A 22022-nucleotide genomic window follows, 5' to 3' on the forward strand; every position below is an offset into this window, starting at 1 on the left:
TTGTTTTGTCAGGATTTACAAGATTCACAATTCCATAACCTATTAACTCACAGTTAGAATACTTTTTATGGATGTTGCCTCTAAATTCTCCCATATCTAATTCCCTCTGCTCTGTGGGTTGTGCTCACAAAAGCTAATAATACTATATCACCTGGATGGATCGGTCTTCAGCTATTGTTAAGACTGCACTGATCACAACACATCCACAATTCTTCTCGCACTCTTGCCTTTCTTCTCCACATTCGTCCAAAACGTTTAACAATGTCATCTTCCCATCTTTGTGGAGGTTGACCAGATGGTTTTTTCTGTTCTCACAGGTACTACTCAGCAATAATTGCGGTCCACCTATTCTCTGTGAGTCATGCTGTGTGGCCTGCCCATCGCATTTTGTTATGTCTGCTTTCCACGATAATATCTTTCATGCCTCTGCGTTTTCTGATCATTTCATTTGGAATATGATCCAGAAGGGAAATTCCCAACATAGCTTGCTCCATTGCCCTTTCAGCTACCAATAGTCGCTGCTCTTTTCTCTTCATCAGTGCCTATGTTTTGCTGCCAAACAACATGGCTGGCAGCACTGCTGAATTAAAGATATTTGTATGTGTGGTCTTATCGATTTTTCCTTTAAGGACATCCTTGATAGAATTGAATGCACACCATCCTGCCTGAATCCTTCATGAGAGTTCTCTGTTCAGGTCTTGGTGCATATTAACTTCTTGGCCCAAATAAATATACTGTTCCACTTCTTCAATTTCTTCTCCTGTTATTGTTATTTGAGCTTTTCATAAGACGGCTCATCGCATGTATTTCATTTTGCAGTGGTTCATTTTCAGACCGACCTGACTGCTTTTCTTGTCAAGTCTTTGTAGCATGCTCTGCAACTGGTTGGTGCTTTCAGCAATTAATACAATGTCGTCTGCTAATCTGAGATGAGATAATCGTTCTCCGTTTATGTTGACATCACTCCTTCAATTGATCTTGTTCATAACCATTTCGAGGCATGCAGTGAATAGTTTGGGTGAAATCGTATCTCCTTGCTTCATGCCTTTTTCAATTGGGATACAGAGGGGAGTTTTGAGGAGAATAATATCTGTTGTACATCCAGTATTCGCTTCCTTCAACAAATTGATATATTGCTTGTTAATCCCCTGCTCTGTGAGTGCCTTTAATATTGTGTTGACTATATAGATATATATAATATATTTATAAATAGATATATTTATTTGTTAGTCTCTAAGATGCTACAGAACAACTCATTGTTTTTTAATTCCAACCTGTCAATCTTAGTGCACCGTCACACACAGTGTTTCTGTTTCCTTGATTTACAGCTGTTCATGTGATTGTTTCCTATTTCCAGCCACATGGACTGTACTCATCTTTGTTACTCTTCTTTGAATTCCTTCCAGTTTGTTGACCTTTCTCTGGAACTGTGAAGCTCAGATGGAAAATAAAGACACTTTTGTGCCAAAGAATTGTGGGGAAGCATGTCGGAACAATTTTGTTTCATGTGGTTTGTTTTGATATTTTTATTACAGGGGTTCTTTCAACTTTTGGAAATGGCTATGTTCTTTTTATGTCCATAAAAAAGAAAAAGAAGTTAAGACCTGCTGAGATAATGACTGTCAATTTAGCGGTGTGTGACTTGGGGATTTCAGGTAATTCGATGTTTTAGTTCTTTTTTTAAATTTTCTGCCATTTCATTAATTAATTAATCTATGATATGTGAGGCCAAATCCCACCCTGAGTTGTGGCTATAGGACCACAGGATGTGCTTGTGATTGCAGAGTTCAGCCCATTGTTTCTAGTCCATTGTTTCCACATTTTTAAAAAAGATCGGAAAACATATTACAGAGCATTTTTAGGGAGGAGAGGATCTAGAGTGACTAGATGTCCCCATTTTTATAGGGTTTTTCTTATATAGGTGCCTATTACCCCTTATCTTCATCCCAACATGATTCTGGGAGGCATTAACAGTGTTGTGAGCTAGACATGGAAAGTCATTCTTCCACTCAGCTCTGCGCTGGTTAGGCCTCAGTTGAAGTATTGTGTTCAGTCCTTGGCACTGCATTTCAAGAACGATGTGGAAAAATTGGAGAGGGTCCAGAGAAGAGCAACAAGAATGATTAAAGGTCTAGAGAACATGACCAGTGAGGGAAGACTGAAAGAATTGGGCTTGTTTAGTTTAGAAAAGAGAAGACTGAGAGGGGACATGAGAGCGGTTTTCAAGTATCTAAAAGGTGTTGCAAGAGGGAGGGAGAAAAATTGTTCTCCTTGGCCTCTGATGACAGGACAAGAAGCAATGGGCTTAATCTGTAGCAAGGGAGGTTTAGGTTGGACATTAGGAAAAACTTCAATTTTTATTAAACTCATGAGACATATACAAACATGGGGAAAAGAACTGTATAGACCCTTTAAAAAATGGCTTGGATTTCAGAGGCATAAGGAAATCTACCAGGAACACAAACCTGACATTCACTCAACTGACTATAGGGTGGGATCAGTGTGGAACAGCAACAGGCCATGTTAAACTTCATTAGATTCCAGTCCTGTTATTTCTCATTTGTTAATACACCTTATAAAGAAAAGTCATTGTCATTATACGTTCCGGGGAACAGCATGATTGGAACCGAGAGTTTATGTAAGATGTTTCTGGCTGAGTGATCAGCATATGGATTTACAAACAAGTCTCTGCTGTGAGATTTGCTTGTTTCTAAGAGTGTTAGCATAAAAATGTCTGCTGTAGCGTCAAGATAAATCCCTTAGAATTATTCACTAGATATTTTCCATCTGTAACACTTAGAAGACAGCTAATGAAATTCAGATTGGAGTTGTTTCTTGCCTATCTCATACTTGCATTATACCCTGTGAATCCAACTCATTTAATAGTGAAATTTCAGATTGCTGGTGACCTGGATAATCTTTGTAAACATACATTCATTTCTGATGCTGGTAATGCATAGCCCACAGTGTGTTTAGAATTTTGATCAGAGTGAGCATTTTATGATCAGGACTTTGAGTTCTATTTCCAGGTCTCAGACATACAGTGCAATCTTGGACCAAATTAATCTCCCTATGCCTCAGTTTATCTTTGTACACAAGGTCTATAATTAGCATTGAATGAATGCTTTGGAAGAAATAATCCATTTGATTTTTCTGATTATGTAATGCTGTGACTATTGCAGGCTGAAATTGTTTGGATGCGTAGTTTATTCACTGAAAAATACAGGTTTAAGCAACCTGAAACTATTTGCACATTTGACAAATTTGATCTTACTCCTGGGCAAAAAAGCAGATATCTTACTCTAACTCAACCTTTCCAGATGACTGTATCCCTTTCAGGAGTCTGATTTGTTTTGTGTACTCCCAGGTTTCACCTCACTTAAAAACTATTTACTGACTAAATCAAACCTAAAAATACAAATGTCACAGAACACAATTACTAAAAAATTGCTGACTTTCTCCTTTTACCATATAACTATAACAAACATTGGAATATAAATATTGTTTGCTTTTCAGTATAGAACAGTATAAGCAAGTCATTGTATGAAATTTTAGTCTGTACTGCTTTGGCTGGTGCTTTTTATGTAGCCTGTTTTAAAAATATGAAATATCTAGATGAGTTGATGTACCTCTGGAAGATCTCTGCCAACCCTCAGGGGTACATGTACCCTGGCTGAGAACCATTGCCCTAACCCAGAGCTACTCAACTTTGGAAGCCCCGGGGGTCACAATGATACTCACAGCATATACCAAGCGTTGCAACTTAAGTGTGGTTGCATATACATGCAAATATACATGCAAATATATGCAAATAGCTTTTCACACTGACGGTCATGAATACCAAGAACTTCCCGCAATGCCTTGGCACTCCCGGAACCTTTTCCCTGGGGGCTAGAAACGCCGACCCCTTGTGCCCCTATGTTCCAGCCAGCCTGTCAGCATGCATCTTTCAGTGCTCGCCTGGCCTGGGAGACACCTTGCCATTGTGGAGCATGTTCCCAGTGGAGGCCATGTTCAAAGGATCCCACTCGCGAGCCGCATGTTGAGCTCCACGTAAACCTAAACTGCACTGCAGGCCACAAACAACCGGCCTGCTGACTGCGTGTTGAGTAGTCTTGCTCTAACCTATGTTTGAAGAAACCTACATTATCACTTATCTCCCGCCATTGTCCTGTAGTTTGAAAAAAGGGAGGTTTTTTTTTTTTTTTAAAGACTGTTTTGTTAGCATCAACTTTTCCAATGACCCATTGTTTCCTCTCTCTTTAGTTATAGGAAAGCCATTCACTATCATTTCCTTCTTCTCTCACCGATGGGTGTTTGGCTGGATGGGCTGCCGCTGGTATGGATGGGCCGGCTTCTTCTTTGGCTGTGGGAGCCTTATCACTATGACAGCTGTCAGCCTGGATAGATACCTAAAAATCTGTCATTTAACTTATGGTAAGAAGGAACATTTGCACTGAGTGACACTCTAGCTAGTTTTTTCTCCCCATCCTCACTGGAGACTGGTTTAGGAGCATCAAGCTGAAATGTAATGCAATCATGTTTCCTACTCCTCAGAACAGTAGGATTGTCCTAGAGGGTAGTTTAGGCACAATCAGGAATTTAACAAAATCTAGTATCAGTGGAAATACTTTCATTCCCCTTTAAAAATTTTAGTCATTGAGCAATGTTTTGCAGTGTTTACAATCCAAACACTGCAGCCTGGAGCTAATTCCTGGCACCCAGAAGGTGAACAGAATTAGGAAGAAAACTGAGTACTTTGGATAATCCTTTTTCATAGTCCAAGTAAAAATTAGAAGAGAAAGAAAGAAATAATATAAACAAGGATAAATAAATTAGTAAGTTTACACTTTTACAATTATTCCGGTTTTGATCATTCAGGGTATTGAGAATAGTAACTAGAAACACAGATTTTTAAGATAAAAAAGGACTGTTCAAGGGTGGGGAAACTTTTTTGAGGTTGGGGTTTTTGACCAACAGAAAATTCAGTCAGGGTTGTTGTTTCTCACTTGTATGCGGCAACAAACAAAAACAAAAAGAAACCCACTCACTGATACTCATGGCCCCCATCTGAGAAAGAGACACACATTCCTCACACACCAGACCCCGGGGCCCAGCCTAGTAGATTTTCTGTGCTCCAGCCCCACAGTGGGCAAGCTGGGGGTCGCACCTGGACTCTGGGCCTTAGGTTCCTCACCTGGACCCCTTGTATAACATAGGCCATTGAATTTCACCAAGCAGTTTCTGCATTAAGCCTATATCTTCTGGTTGAGCTAGAATGTATCTTTTAGGAATACAGACAGTCTTGATTTAAAGACTTCAAGGGTATGTCTACTCTGCATCTGGGAGTGTGCCCTTTCTGTCCGGACATTGATATACAGATGGTGACTAGGGCTTGCTGCCTAAGTCCAAGCCTGCCCAACCCTCTTGGTTGGAGATGGAGTGACTAGCCCAAGCCACTGTCTGTTACAACTCCCATGCTCAAATTAGGCTACCATGAGTCTATCAGGGCTGGGAAGTATGTCCCAGATGCAATGTAGACATACCCCAAGTGCTGTAGAATCTATCCTTCCCCCACGTATGTTGTTCTAATGGTTATCTAATCGCATTGTACAAACTGTACATCTTATTTCCACTCTGAATTTGTTTGATTTCAACTTTCGGCACTGGGTCATTTTACACCCTTCTCTGCTAAAATAACAGAATGGTAAATGTAACAAAGAAATTGTTTGCATTAAATGGTCTGACCAGCTCTTAACTGCAGGTGTAGAATTTCATGTTGTCTTTAGCCAAATATAAATAATCTGCAATTATAACTGTTGAATTATCTTCCAGGTACCTGGCTTAAGAGACGTCATGCCTTTATCTGTTTGACAATAATCTGGACCTACGCTATGTTCTGGGCCACTGTGCCATTTGCTGGTTTGGGGAACTATGCTCCCGAGCCATTTGGAACCTCGTGTACTCTGGATTGGTGGCTGGCTCAGGCTTCCGTGGCTGGACAGGCATTTATTTTGAATATTCTTTTCTTCTGCCTCTTGCTCCCCACTGCAGTGATTGTGTTTTCCTATGTTAAAATCATTGCAAAAGTCAAGTCATCTGCCAAAGAAGTTGCTCATTATGACACCAGGATTCAAAACAGTCATGTACTGGAAATTAAATTGACCAAGGTAGGAAGGAGACATTTGTATCAAAGTTTGACCATAAAACCAGGTGGGGAGAACTATAGATCCTATAATTGGTACTGAATATTTGTTAAGCTCTTTTGTGTCACCGGCACAAACTTTTGATAATCTACAATGCTAGTTACAGTCTTAACTCTCCGGCTGTGTCTAGACTGCATACCTTTTTCGTAAAAGGGATGCAAATTAAACATATCACAATTGCAAATGAAGTGGGGATTTAAATCTCCCCCACTTCATTAGCATAAAAATGGCTGCCGCTTTTTTCCAGCTCCGAGCTTTGCTGGAAAAAAGCGCCAGTCTAGACACGGATCTTTCGGAAAATAAAGTCTTTTCCGAAAGATCCCTTATCCCTCATTTTAAGAGGGATAAGGGAACTTTCGGAAAAGGCTTTATTTTCCAAAAGATCTGCGTCTAGACTGGCGCTTTTTTCCAGCAAAGCTCTGAGCCGGAAAAAAGCGGCAGCCATTTTTATGCTAATGAAGCGGGGGAAATTTAAATCCCCGCTTTATTTGCAATTGCGATATGTCTAATTTGCATCCCTTTTACGAAAAAGGGATGCAGTCTAGACACAGCCTCCCTGTATCAGGAAGATGAGGGTAGCACAGCTGGATCCACTTTAAAGCTGCATGACTTCGGACCAATCATTTAATTGCTCTGTATCTCTGTTTGCCCATCTGTAAAATGGGAATAATAATACTTTCCTATCTCACACGTGTAGTCATGAATATAAATTTAAATATGTTTGTGAGGCACTCATGGCATTCCTGTGAAAGGGGACACACAAATAGATAGATGAAACACAGGATTTTACTGGTGAATTCAAAGTATGGACAATTTGTATTCTTCCATCAAAGAAGATACATGACTAAGAAAATATCATGATTATGTGACTTTATTTATTAAAGATTCACAATGATTTTTTTTTAATAAAAAATAACGTCTAGACAAAAATTCCAATAAGGCCTCTGTTGTGACAAATGTTGGTTACCTGTCCTTATTTTGCTTTTCTTTCTTTAAGAAACCAGAACCTTGGAAATGTTTCCTCCTTCTGATTGTATCCTTTTTCTGAGTGGGAAACATGACAGCCATTATCTTGACACTGTAGTATTGAACTGGGAACCTCCAGAGCTAAAAGCATCAGTCTCTAGAGTTTAAGCCAAAAAGCCAAGTTTTCCAGAGACATAAGCCCATTTTCTTTGCGCAGATGGCGGGTGGGGGAGTGGACTTGTAACACTTAGATCAGCATGTTTCCATGTTTGGAAGTGAACTGAAATCAACAAGTGATTTCACTACATAAAACAGATCTATAGATTCAAATAGTCTAAAATCAAAAGGAACCATTATGATCTCCTCATCTGACCTTTTTTCAGATCACAGAACTTTCTCAAAATAATCCCCAGAGCAGATTTTTTAATCAAATCTTGATTTAAAATTTATCCGTGTTGGAGAATCCACCATGAATGACCCTGAGCAAAATGATCCAGAGATTAATTACCCTTTCTGTTAAAAAATGTATGCCATTTTTCCAGCTGAATTTATCTACCTTCATCTTTCAGCCATTGGACTCTTTTCTTTCTCTGGTGGGCTGAAAAACTCATTAAATATTTGTTCCCTGTGTAGTTACTTAGGATATTATGTAGCTTAAGTCAATTACGTAGCTTAAGTCAAAATAGCTTAATTTGGCTTTTGGCACTGTCTTCACAGCAGGAAGTCGAAGGAGGAAACTCTTCCTTTGAATTCCCTTACTCCTCGTGAAATGAGAGTTACCAGGAGTCGGAGTAAGAAGTCCTCCAGTTTGACATTATTTCAAAATAAAGACTTATAGTTTAGAGGCGCACTATATTATTTCGGAATAACGTTAGTTATTCCAAAATAACGCTGCTGTGTAGACATACCTTTACAGACTGTAATCAAATCACCCCTTAACCTTCTCTTTGTCAACCTTAATAGATTGAACTCAAACACTTAAAGACATGTTTTCCAATCTCATTATCATTCTTACGGCCCTGCACTGCATCCTCTCCAATTTATTAAAATCCTTCTTGAATTGTAGACAACAGAATGGAACACAGTATTTCACCCACAGTTGCACTAGTGCCGAATAGAGATAAAACAGCAGATCTACTCATGCTCAAGATTTCCCTGTTTATGCACCCCGGACTTACATTAGATCTTTTGGCCACAGTTGCTCACTGAGAGTTCATGGGTAGAGCCCAACATATCCATGGATATCAGCTTTATATCCACATATATCCACATATTTGGGCAGATGTGAATACTTGTGGGCCGTTTTTATGGGTTGTGGATGGATGCAGCTCTACATTTTATATCTAAAGCCGTACAAATCTGGGGATATTTGCTTTATATCCGCTGATATCAATGGATCCTTTTTGTATCAGATATGGGTACAAATCTGATATCTGCCCAGAGCTCTACTCATGTTCTGCTGATTATCCACCACAATCCTCAAATCTTTTTCAGAGTTGCTGCTTCCCAGGATAGAGTTCGATATCCTGTAAGTATAGCCTACATTCTTTGTTCCTAGATGTAGACATGGATTAAAATACATATTGTTTGCTGTGACCATTTTTCCAAAAGATCAAGATCATTCTCAACAAATGACCTGTCCTCTTCATTATTTATCACCCCACCAATTTTGGCTTAATCAGAAACCTTATCAGTGATTATTTTGCTTTTTTTTAGGTCACTGTAGCGGCTTCCCGCTCGTCACAGCGCCACCTGCCGTCGAGTTGGGGAATTAATACGGCTGGCAGGTGGCCGGATCCCTTTCAGGACACTGCCCTCCAGCAATGTCCACAACAGCCTGAGCTTCCCCCTTTCCAGGGGAAGTTTGTGAGAGGCCGGTAGGCCTTCAGGAGGCGGTCCCTCCGCCTCCAGCACAGTGGGAGACGTGCCTGCCTCCCTGCGTTACCGCGCCTTAAAACAGTCCAGGCGGGTGAGTCTCTTCCCGGCCTTCCTTCAGGTCGGGCCAAGAGGTAATTGTTCGCGCGCCCGGCCTTGCTTCAGGTCCGGGCCGCAGAGAAATAAGCCCACCACTTGTCAGTCTATTATCATACAGTTCGGGGCAGGGCAACCGTTCTAGTCCTGTCCCTTTAAGAGTTCCCGCCCGATGCACGGATGGTCCCAAACGCACCGTAGGTAAGCCCGGGCTCTTGAGCAGGGCAGTCAACAAATACCGCCAGCCACACCCAGGCCCTAACTCCAGGCGGGGCGGCAAATGGCGGCCAGGCCCTGATGCCAGGCGTGGCCGCACCCAAACACCAGTTTGTAGAAGCTCCTCCTTCAGGAGTGGGCCCGGGAGGGCACCGGCAGCAGCAGCAGTGAGGGGGAGACTGCCACCCGGTTAGGGAGTGGGGGGGGGGGCGCAGGCCCAGGGGCCCTGACGGCAGCAGTGCAGCTGCGACTGGCTCAGCAGGGCTCCGGCCAGTAACTTGCTGGCCGCGGGCGGCTCTCCGCCCGGACTACCCCCTGGGCCACTCTCGTCTCCCCCTTCCCAGGTACCTGTAGGTCCAGCAGGTTCGTCGGGGAGTCAAGGCCGGTGTCATCCCATCAGGGTCCGGGCGGCCCAATCCAGGGGTCAAGGGGTTGGAGCTCTGCAGCGTCCCATGGACTCGTCTGGCCCCGGCCTTCCAGTACCCATCGGGGTTCCAGCCAGTCCCCCGGCTCGGGCCAGTCCTCTGGGTCCCTGGGAGGTTCTGCTGGCTGGGTTGGCCCGGCCTCCGTAGTCCTGGCAACGATGCCTTGGCTGGCCTCCGGGGAGGCCGCTGAGAGCGGCCTAGCCCCGGTCCTAGTCTCCCCAGGGAGGAGCTCTGGACAGGCCTCCGTCTCCTTCAGAGGCTGGGCCCTGACTGAACTCCCTGGCAGCCTTCTTATAGTCCTAGCCCCGCCCTTTGACTTCCGGTCGGGTGAGGGGGCGGGGCTAGGCTGGGCCCAAAATGGCTCCCAGAGGGGTTCCTCCACCTCCGGCTCAGTGGGGGACCACTCTACCCCACTACAGTCACTTATTAAAATGTTAATTAGTGTGGGGCCAAAACCTAATCCCCATCGATGTCACAGAAACATGCTATCTTAAGGATCATTTCCCATTTACAATTACATTTTCAGATCTACTAGTTAGCCAGTTTTTAACCCATTTACTGCATTCTATGCTAATTTCATAACATTCTAGTGTTCTAATTAAAATGCATGCATCAAATCAAATGATACACAGAAGTCTAAGCATATATTAACACTATTACCTTTGTTGACCAACCTTTCAATCTCATCCAAAGAAAGATATAAAGTTAGTTTGACAGGCTATGTTTTTCGCAAACCCATGCTGATTTGCATGAATCACATTACCCTCCTTTGGGTCTCCACTATTGAGTCCCATATTAGTCATTTCATTATCTTGCCCTGAACTGATATCAGGCTGACAGGCCTATAATTTCCCAGGTCAACCTATTTGTGTTTTTTAAAAATTGGCAAAACTTAGCTTTCCTCCAGTCTTCTAGAACTTCCCCAGTGCTCCAAGACTTACTGTAACAGTACAGGTTGAACCTCTTTGTCCAGGACCGTCTGGTGTGGCAACATCCATGGTCCAGCAAGACCACAACATATATTGCTGGACCAAAGGGCTGGGTGGCCACGGGGTTGGGACAGCAAAGCCATGGCAGCCAAGGGATAGCAGAGCTGCAGCAGCCCTCACGGCCCTGAGGAGTGGAGCCCTAGTGGCTCCAGAGCAGTAGATCCACGGCAGTTCTGGTGGCCCCGAGATAGTGAAGCTACAGAAGCCCTGGCGGCCCTGGGGATCAGAGCCATGGTGCTTGAGAGCCACAGCAGGCCAGTCACAGTGGCCCTGGGACACTAGAGACCCAACAGTCTCTGGGCATTGGAGCTGTGGTAGCCCTGGGGTGAGTGGAGCCTGATGGCCCCAGAGCAGCAGAGCTGCGGTGGTGAGGACAGGCCTGGGGGCAAGGGAGCTCTACTAGGTCTGCAGATGGAACCCCGGAGAGCCTGGAGCCCTGCCAGCAGAGGGATGGAATTGATCTCCCCTGGTGGCAAACTCCCTCATTCAGGACCACTCAGGTCCTGAGGGTTCCAGACCAGGGAGGTCCAACCTGTACAGGGTGGAAACTTTTCAAAGACACCATAACAGAGGCCCAACTTAAATTAAATTAATGCTTATTACGCCCGCTGGCGTGTAGGGCAGCAACGAAGGTTTTCCATTTTTTCTTCATTGCTGTTTCTGTAACATCATTTTTTTTTCTAGGTCAGGGTTGTTAGCCCTGAGCTGAACCCCCAACCTGGAGGACCAGTGAATCACACTTAGTCTGGTCTCTACCCTTCAACCTCTGTTCCTACCAAGAGCAGTAGGCTCCCGCTGACATAGCTCTAGGAGTCACTGAGACACACAAGCCCCCCCAACCGCGACAAGTGATCCATTGGGGGGAGAACTTAAATGTATACCCCAAATTAAAAAGTGCACCATGGCTTAACAACAAAGTAAAAGAAGCAGTGTGAGAGAAAAAGATGTCTTTTAAAAAGTGGAAGTCAAATCCTAGTGAGGAAAATAGAAAGGAGCATACACATTGCCAAAGTAAGTGTTAAAATATAATAAGACAAGTCAAAAAGGAGTTTGAAGAACAGATAGCCAAAAACTCAAAAAGTGATAGAAAAATGTTTTTTAAGTACATCAGAAGCAGGAAGCCTGCTAAACAACTAGTGGGGCCCCTGGACGATCGAGATACAAAAGGAACACTCAAAGATGATAAAGTCATTATGGAGAAGCTAAACTAATTCTTTGCTTCAGCTTTCATTAAAAAAGGGATAGGGAATAAGACAGAGAATATCTTATTGCCTCTACGTAAAACCATGGTAAACCCACATCTTGAATACTGTGTACAGATGTGGTTGCCTCATCTCAAAAAAGATATATTGGCATTGGAAAAGGTTCAGAAAAAGGCAACAAATGATTAGGGGTTTGGAACGTGTCCCATATGAAGAGAGATTAAAAAGACTTGAACTTTTCAGCTTAGAAAAGAGGAGACTAAGGGGGAATATGATAGAATCATGCCAATATGATAGAATCATGAGTATGATAGAATCACGATAAAATCATGACTGATGTGGAAAAAGTGAATAAGGAAAAGCTATTTACATATTCCCACAATATAAGAACTAAAGGTCACCAAATGAAATTAATAAGCAGGAGTTTTAAAACAAACAAAAGGAAGTTTTTCTTCACTCAGTGCACAGTCAACCTGTGGAACTCCTTGCCAGAGGATACGGTGAAGACTAGGACTTTAATGGGGTTCAAGAAAGAACTAGATAGATTCATGGAGGTTAGGTCCATCAATGGCTATTAGCCAGGATGGGTAGAAATGGTGTCTCTAGCCTCTATTTGTCTGGAAATGGATGACAGGAGAGGGATCACATGAGGATTACCTGTTGTGTTCCCTCTCTCTGGGGCATCTGGTATTGGCCACTGTTGGAAGACTGGATACTTAGCTAGACGGACCTTTGGTCTGACTCAGTATGGCCGTTCTTATGATAAGTGAACTTTTCGGTCAGCGCCTCTAAAATATTTGATGCAGTTATCTGGACCAGATGTTATAAAACTTCCTAACTTGAGTAGCTTCTGTTTAACATCCTCCAGAGATACTAGCGGAATGGAAAGAGTGTTATCATCACCGTGGCTTGTCTCCACTATGCCGGGGACACTACCGTGATTGATTCACCGGCTATCAATTTATCATGTCTGCTTAAATGTGATAAATTGATCTCCAAGAGCTCTCCTGTCGACTCCGGTACTCTACCAGGACAAGAAGAGTAGCCAGTGTTGACAGGACAGCAGCCCCTGCCGACCTTACTGCACACAAGTTGCCATGGTAAGTACGTCGACTTCAGCAACACTATTTGCATAGCTGAAGTCGCATAGATTAGGTTGACGGCAGGGGTGTTTGCAGACAAGGCCTATATCATTTGTTTTCTCCCCAATGCAAACCAGAAATATTTAGTGACCACTTCTGCCTTTTTTGCATTTCTGTTGATAATCCTACCATTTTCACCTAGTAACAGACCGATACTATTGTCAAAATTCTTTTTGTGTGGGAATTCAGACCACTTGCAGCATAATCAGTCAAGTCAACACAGCTGTAGGAATAGTTTCCGTTAGTTAGCTGTTGTTGCCTTGACAGGAGAAAGAATCCCACATTCTTATGGCCTTATTTTCATAGATGTTGAGTACGTGCAGTGCTGCTTTTGCAATCATATTTTGCACTTCAATAGCAGCGTCTGTACGAAGATCTTAGAATCATAGAATAATAGGACTGGAAGGGACCTCAAGAGGTCATCGAGTCCAGCCCCCCGCCCTGAAGGCAGGACCAAGCTTCGTCTACACCATCCCTGACAGATGTCTATCTAACCTGTTCTTAAATATCTCGATTCTGAATCTGGAAGATGTTGATCCTGTGTTACAGAAATATGAGATTAGCTGTTCTTATGAGAGGCCTGCTATCTGGGCAGGCAGATGTTCATGGGAAATTTCAGTCAGATATGAATGAGTACAGTGGAAACTATGTGCCATCCAGTTCCAGATCCCCACTAGAACTGAAAATGCTGGGGCAAGTTTGGATCTGGAGAGGGAAATCCTATCATCTACCTTCAAAATTTCAAAGGGGAGTTAATCCGAGTTTCCCTTTTTGGCAAATGCATGTTGTGGTTTGAGGACTGGTACATGGCACCCCCCCCCCCCCCAAAAAAGAGAGAGGTTTAAAATCTTGATATAATTTTCCTCTTCAAGAATATAGACTTCACATCCACTAAGAATATAAAACACATGGTACAGAGGTTGAGGATAACACAATATCTGAACTTGAGAACAGAGCATTCACTGACCATTTGTACTGTAATCCTGCTAATTATTTCTCTCCAAATGTCTATTTGTATGCAGTACTATTACCTTATTAGGGTGCTGTGCAATACCCTGTGATTTATGGTAATGCTCTCAAACATGAATGTCAGTATACAATATTATTGTGATACAGTATGGAACCAGCAACATATTTTATATAGGTATGGGTACACTGGTTTAGGTAAAATAAGTGCTCAAAGAGCTAAACTAGAGTATTTTTTGAACAAAATATATGTACATCTTTTCTTCCTGGCCTTCTTTGAAAGTCTTGTATGATTTAGTAGGTATGTAATCCATGAGGGTCAATGGAAATATAATAAGATTCTATATAAATTACTCAGAAAATATATAGAATTTAACAGAGAATGAGATCCCTGTTTAATATGGTTTAAAAAAATCTGTAGAAGAGTCAGAGTTCTCAATTAAATTCTCACTGGTGTTATTTTGGAATGGACGAGTGAAATACAACAATTATTGCTATTCCTATGGGTTTGTTAATGGATGGTTTTGCAAGCAACTAGTGCACGTTCAGTTTCTCACCCTCCAAAGTAATCATATGGTCTGTATTTTCTCAGTGGAAGATAGGAAGGATTTTTTTTGCTGCTGGGTAAGCCTCTTGTTCTCTGGATCCCACCCAGGGCACAGGGAGAAGAAAAAGCTGACTTAGGACTCTGACCCTCCTATTACAACCAACCCTCCTCCACAACCTATTACCAGCTGCTCCCTGGGTGCTGGTGATCTCTCCCACCATCAGCTCTGCCTGCAAAGGTGGCTGGAGTCTGTTTTTCCTTTCCCTAGTCCTTTGTCCTCACTGCAGAGAGAAAAGAGAGCTCTAGTGGACAGGATGGGGATAATTTTTCCCATGCACACAACACTTGTGCTACGACTACACTGCTTCTCTCTTGCTGAAGGGAAATGCAAATAGGGCGCTCATTAGCATATGTCTCACTCATTTGAATATCCTCTTCCGATCCTTTTTGCAGAAGAAGCTTTTGCGCAAAATAAACGCAGTATAGATGGGGCCCTTTTGCGCAAGAACCCTCATTCCTCCAAAAATGAGGTTTACAGGATTCTTGCACAAAAGGATTTTTTGTGCAAAATGGCCAGGTCTACACTGTGGATTTTTGCGCAAAAACCTCTTCTGCAAAAAGGATCGGAAGAGGATATGCAAATGAGAGCGTGACCTTTCAATAAGCAAATTTTGGACTTAGCCTCACTAGGCCTGAGTTTCCATTTATGAAATAGAGATAAAAGAAGATTTACTACTTCTCAGGGGTTCAGAGGTTTAGTCTGTAACAGAAAAAAACTTAAGAAGTAACTAATAGCCTTGCAGCACCTTAGTGTTTCTAAGGTGCTGCAAGACTATTTGTTGTTGGGAATTGAACACCAATAGAAATTATTTAAAATGCCAAAGTCCTGGATAATATTAAAGTGATGTGGAAGCATTTAAAATTTGTGTGGATTAAATCACAGGTTTTGTGCTTATCTGAAATACTTTTTCACTTTTACAGCCTCTTCCACGTAAATGCTTTCCAAATGCACATGCAGTGAGCCTCAAAACACTCCTGAGAAGTAACTTTAAAAATAACAAAGTGACTTTAAAAAAAAAGCATTTTAAGCATTTTAAAGCCTTTTTTAAGCATCACCTTCTCTCTGTACTTATTAGTATACTCATTTAAATTAACTGCAGAGAATCAGAATTCACTGGCTTTTTGTTCAATTTCTTCCCATTTTGCCTGGCCCAATGAGCTCTTGGAACGATTTAGGCCAGCAGAATCCCCGTTTGTTCTATAAATGTCAAGCAATATTATAGCTGGAGACAGTGAGATGAATTACAGCATTGGTTCTAACTGCAGGCATTATCTGACACAGGGATTATTTTTTCATTCTGTTTTGTGTGCCCCCTCACATTTTCTGCAATGCTGGACAATAGTAATACTGTGCAGTGAGGTGTATCAGTAAAGACCATTTGGTTAGGTGACTTTTCTCTCCTTTCTTTTTATTCTCACAAGGTGGCAATGTTGATCTGCGCAGGATTTCTAATTGCCTGGATCCCATATGCTGTGGTTTCAGTGTGGTCAGCTTTTGGACAGCCAGACTCAGTGCCCATTCATGTTTCAGTCATACCAACCTTGCTTGCAAAGTCGGCAGCTATGTACAACCCAATTATTTACCAGGTCATTGATTGTAAATTTTCCTGTTGCCGTGCATTGCAGAAGAAGAGCTCCTTCAAGAAATCCAGGTACATTTTGGAAAAATTGGGTAGCCCTTAAATATTTTAATTTCCAGATACTCATTTATAAGCCAGGTTATTTCAGGAAATATGACCATATTTTTCCTTCCTTTAGGCTATATACAATATCTGGAAATAGAGAGCCAACGGCAATGAACGAAACACACCTGGAGGTGTAAAGGCATATGGACAGGTATATGGGAACATGCCGACCGTCATTTTCTTCTCAACTTCTTCCTTTGTAAATAAGTTACAACACAATGGCAGACTTAATTCAGTATAGCCTTTTCTCTGTAACCTACATACCATGTCATTTTTTTTACCCTAACTGCAGTATCAACATTAGAGCTGGGCAAATAGAAGAAGAAAATATAGGGAATTTTAATTAATGAATCAAACCTGTGAATACACTTTGGCCGGATACATAGCCCTTTTTATTTATTTTCTGTGCATATTTATCTGAATGACTTTTTTTTCATGGAAAGTGAAAATCCCACAAGTACTCATGTTCTGTATTTGTAATGCTACATTGAAATCACTTGATTTCCCTTCTTCTGTTTATCAAAGTTGTACATTCAAGGATCAGGAATTAATCACACACCACCAAGAGCCAAAATCAATGTGGGGCATTTGTCAATAGCCCCTCTGGGTGAAATGCATTTGCAAATGCAATCTTGAATCGTAAACACACTAATTAAGGAAAGCAGAGTCTATACCTGCAAGATCCACACCCAAACAAAAAAGGGATTAAATTGGCCCAATAGGTTATTGGTACAAATAGTTTGCTCATCTCTAATTACTAGGGATGCTGGGTGAAAATGCTGTGAGATGCAATGGAAATACTGGTAAGCAGCAGAACGTGAAATTTGTAAAACAGATAGTCCAGCCTCCAACCCATTCAGGGCTCTTATACCCATCCCTTATGATGGTGGTTTTATACATACAATGGCAAACCACTCTCCTAATCTTAACTGTAGTCTGCCACACATAGCTTCTGCAGTAATTATTTACTGCATCTTCTGTTTCTTTTCTGGATTTACCATTCAGATATAGACACCATTACACAAACAGACACTGGGGCTATGTCTACACAGCAGCATTATTTTGGAATAACTAACTTTATTCCGAAATAACAAAGAGCATGTCTATACTGCAAGCCTTTATTTTGAAATAATGTTGAGCTGGAGGACTTCTTACTCTGACTCCTGTAACCCTCATTTCATGAGAAGTAAGGGAAATCAAAGGAAGAGTATTCTTCCTTCGACTTCCTGCTGTGGAGCTCAAGTTGCGTAGCTTAATTCAACTTTTGCTCTGCTTTGTAGATGTACCCTAACAGTAAATATTTGACATTTGTACATTATTTCATCAATCAAACCTTATTGCAATACAACATACATTAATTTAAAATGAGGGCAGCTCTCATATTTAATATAAAATCTCAAGAATGAGCTTTGTCTTGATTATTCCTAAAATAATTCTATAAGTCAAAAATCCCCACCCCCACCTTCACCAGTGTTTGAAGGAAAGACAACATTTAAGAAAGAAGTTCAGCCAATAGCCCGTTTGAGATCAGTTGTTATAACCCAGATATAGAACACATGTGGTACTTTTACTGTGTTGTCATTCCACAGCTGTGTTTAGCCTGTACCTTCCTTTGAGTTTCTGTGGCAGCTGCATCATGGGTAATATTACTTTATAAAATAGGAGCAGTTCATACTAGAAAGTTTTGTTGGATCAGCTCCCATCCTGCACTATAAATAGTTCTTACCATGTCAATTGATTTTCAGATAAGGGACTGAAAAGTGTATGTTGTAGATCCTGGGCTGGGAATGAAGAAGAATGCAGTTTCTGATCTAAAAATAAAAAAGAGTTCAAGAAAAAGTGGAAACTAGGTCAGATGACAAAGGATGAATATAAACAAATAACACAATTATGTAGGGGCAAAATTAGAAAGGCAAAGGCACACATGACCTCAATCTAGCTAGAAATATAAAGGCTGATAAGAAAACATTCTACAAATACATTAGAAGCAAGAGAAAGACCAAGGACAGGGTAGGCCCATTACTCAGTGAAGAGAGGGAAACAATAACAGATAATGTGGAAATGGCAGAGGTGCTTAACGACTTCTTTGTTTTGGTTTTCACCAGGAAGGTTAGTGGTGATTGGATGCCTAACATAGTGAATGCCAGTGAAAATGGGGTAGGTTCAAAAACTAAAAAAGTTAAAAAATACATAGAGAAGGAGCTGACTAAGGAGATATCTGAGCCATGAGCTAGTATATTTGAAAAGTCATGGAAGATTGGAGAGATTCCAGAAGACTGGAAAAGGGCACATATGATTCCCCTCTGTAAAAGGGGAAATAAAGACAACCCAGGGAATTTTACAAACCAGTCAGTTTAACGTCTATACCAGGAAAGATAATGGAGCAAATAATTAAGGAATTCATCTGGAAACATCAGGACGATAATAAGGTGATAAGTAACAGTCAGCATGGATTTGTCAAGAATAAATCATATCAAATCATAGAATCATAGAATAGTAGGACTGGAAGGGACCTCAAGAGGTCATCGAGTCCAGCCCCCCGCCCTCAAGGCAGGACCAAGCTCCGTCTACACCATCCCTGACAGATGTCTATCTAACCTGTTCTTAAATATCTCCAGAGAGGGAGATTCCACCACCTCCCTTGGCAATTTATTCCAATATTTGACCACCCTGACAGTTAGGAATTTTTTCCTAATGTCCAATCTAAACCTCCCCTGCTGCACTTTAAGACCATTACTCCTTGTCCTGTCCTCAGAAACCAAGAGGAACAAATTTTCTCCTTCCTCCTTGTGACACCCTTTTAGATATTTGAAAACCGCTATCATGTCCCCCCTTAATCTTCTTTTTTCCAAACTAAACCAGCCCAGTTCATGAAGCCTGGCTTCATAGGTCATGTTCTCTAAACCTTTAATCATTCTTGTCGCTCTTCTCTGTACCCTTTCCAATTTCTCCACATCTTTCTTGAAATGTGGCGCCCAGAACTGGACACAGTACTCCAGCTGAGGCCTAACTAGTGCAGAGTAGAGCGGCAGAATGACTTCACGAGTCTTGCTTACAACACACCTGTTGATACAACCTAGAATCATATTTGCTTTTTTTGCAACAGCATCACACTGTTGACTCATATTCAACTTGTGGTCCACTATGACCCCTAGATCCCTTTCCGCCATGCTCCTTCCTAGACAGTCGCTTCCCATCTTGTATGTATGGAACTGATTGTTCCTTCCTAAGTGGAGCACTTTGCATTTCTCTTTATTAAACCTCATCCTGTTTACCTCTGACCATTTCTCTAACTTGCTAAGGTCATTTTGAATTATGTCCCTATCCTCCAAAGAAGTTGCAACCCCACCCAGTTTGGTATCATCTGCAAACTTAATAAGCGTACTCTCTATCCCAATATCTACATCATTGATGAAGATATTGAACAGTACGGGTCCCAAAACAGACCCTTGCGGAACTCCACTTGTTATCCCTTTCCAGCAGGGTTTAGAACCGTTAACAACAACTCTCTGACTACGGTTATCTAGCCAATTATGCACCCACCTTATCGTGGCCCTATCTAAGTTATATTTGCCAAGTTTAGCAATAAGAATATCATGCGAGACCGTATCAAATGCCTTACTAAAGTCTAGGTATATGACATCCACCGCTTCTCCCTTATCCACAAGGCTCGTTATCCTATCAAAAATGAACCTGATAACTATTTTTGACAGGGTAACAAACCTTGTGAATGGGGGGAAGCAGTAGATTTGGTGATAAGTATCACATGACATGCTCATTAAAACACTCTAGGGCAAGGGTTGGCAATAATTTTTTGCTGGGGGCCACTTTAGAAATTTTTGAAGTGGCTCTGGGCTGCACCAGAAGGGGGGTGGCCTCAAGCAGAAGGGGTGGGGCTAGGGTTGCCAGAAGTTTTCAACAAAAATAACAGACACACTTGACATTACATCACAATCTACATTACATCTAATTTAGAAAATACCAGACATTTATATTTTCTCAATTTGTTTCTCGAACAGAAAGCTCAAATACCGGACTGTCCGGTTCAAAACCGGATACCTGGCAACCCTAGGTTGGGCCAAGATAGTTCCCTGCTTCTCTACCCACAGGCCATGATTGGTCTGAGGGTGGGGGAGTGCAGGAAGTCTTTACACCCCCAGAGGTTTCCCCCTAGGTGCCCTTGACCCTGGAAGTGGGAGGAGACTTCGCACATTTCCTCTTCTGCCCCCAGGCCAATCAGGGCTTGGGGGAGGGGAGCGCACAAAGTCTCCTCCTGACCCGCGAGAAGCACGTGGCACTTCTAAGCTCCATGCACTCCTGGCAGGGCGGAGGAAACTTTGTGCGCTTCTGCCCGCTCCCAGGCCCTAATTGGCCTGGGGGCAGGAGAGCAGCAGGGCCTCTGTGGGCCAGAACAACCCACTTGGCAGGCTGGATATGGCCTCCGGAGGCCCTCTTTCCCACCCCTGCTCTAGGGAAATACCACTTAGATGGCTGTACTATTAGGTAGGTACATAACTGGTTGGATAACCATTCCCAGAGAGTAATTGTCAATGTTCACAGTCATGCTGGAAAGGCATAATGAGTGGGGTTCCACAAGGATCAGTTCTGGGACCGGTTCTGTTTAATGATTTAGATAATGGCATAGAGAGTATGCTTATAAAGTTTGTGGGTTATACCATCTGGGAGGGGTTGCAAGTGCTTTGGAGGATAGGATGAAAATTCAAAATGATCTGAACAAAGTGGAGAAATGGTCTGAGGTAAATAGGATGAACTTCAATAAGGAAAAAATTAAAGTACTCCACATAGGAAGAAATAATTAATTATACACATACAAAATGTGAAATGACTATCTAGGAAGGAGTAATGCGGAAAGGGATCTAGGGGTCATAATGGACCACAAACTAAATATGAGTCAATAGTTTAAGACTGTTGCAAAAAACTCCAAACATCATTCTGGTAGGGTATGTCTACACTACCCCGCTAGTTCGAACTAGTGGGATAATGTATGCATACTGAACTTGCTAATGAAGCCCGGGATTTGAATTTCCCGGGCTTCATTAGCATAAAGCCGGCGCCGCCATTTTTAAAAGACGGCTAGTGCGAACCCCGTGCCTCGTTCCTCGTTCCAGTTCGGAATGGCTACGTAGTTCGAACTATCTAGCCCGTGCCGCGTGTAGCCGCACGGCACGGGGTTCGCACTAGCCGGCTTTTAAAAATGGCGGCGCCGGCTTTATGCTAATGAAGCCCGGGAAATTCAAATCCCGGGCTTCATTAGCAAGTTCGGTATGCATACATTACCCCACTAGTTCGAACTAGCGGGGTAGTGTAGACATACCCGTATATATTAACAGCTGTGGTGTAAGCAAGACATAAAAAGTAATTCTTCTGCTCAACTCTGCGCTGATTAAGCCTCAACTGGAGTATTATGTCCAGTTCTCAGTGCCACATTTCAGGAAAGATGTGGACAAACTGGAGACGGTCGTGAGAAGAGCAACAAAAATGATTAAAGGTCTAGAGAACATGAATTACAAGGGAAGACTGAAGGAATTGGGTTTGTTTAATATGGAGTAGTGAAGATGGAGAGGGGACATAATAGCAGTTTTCAAATATCTAAAAGGCTGTTACAAGGACGAGGGTGAAAAATTAT

General features: G+C 42.1%; 1 protein-coding gene across 2 annotated transcripts in view; it reads left to right on the forward strand.

Annotated features, from left to right (window-relative positions):
* Positions 1-21072, forward strand: part of OPN5 (opsin 5) — a 40562-nt gene extending 19490 nt beyond the window's left edge. For both annotated transcript variants that reach the window (XM_075923394.2, XM_006120685.5), the window contains 5 exons: positions 1536-1655; positions 4267-4437; positions 5836-6170; positions 16113-16342; positions 16449-21072. In XM_075923394.2, the coding sequence (XP_075779509.1) occupies positions 1536-1655; positions 4267-4437; positions 5836-6170; positions 16113-16342; positions 16449-16512 (920 nt within the window). In that variant the 3' untranslated portion in view covers positions 16513-21072. The remainder of the gene's footprint in view (positions 1-1535; positions 1656-4266; positions 4438-5835; positions 6171-16112; positions 16343-16448) is intronic.
* Positions 21073-22022: the final 950 nt, after the last annotated feature.

This window comes from Pelodiscus sinensis, chromosome 3 (genome assembly GCF_052426305.1).
Source record: "Pelodiscus sinensis isolate ZL-2025 chromosome 3, ASM5242630v1, whole genome shotgun sequence".
NCBI classification, from domain to species: domain Eukaryota; kingdom Metazoa; phylum Chordata; order Testudines; family Trionychidae; genus Pelodiscus; species Pelodiscus sinensis.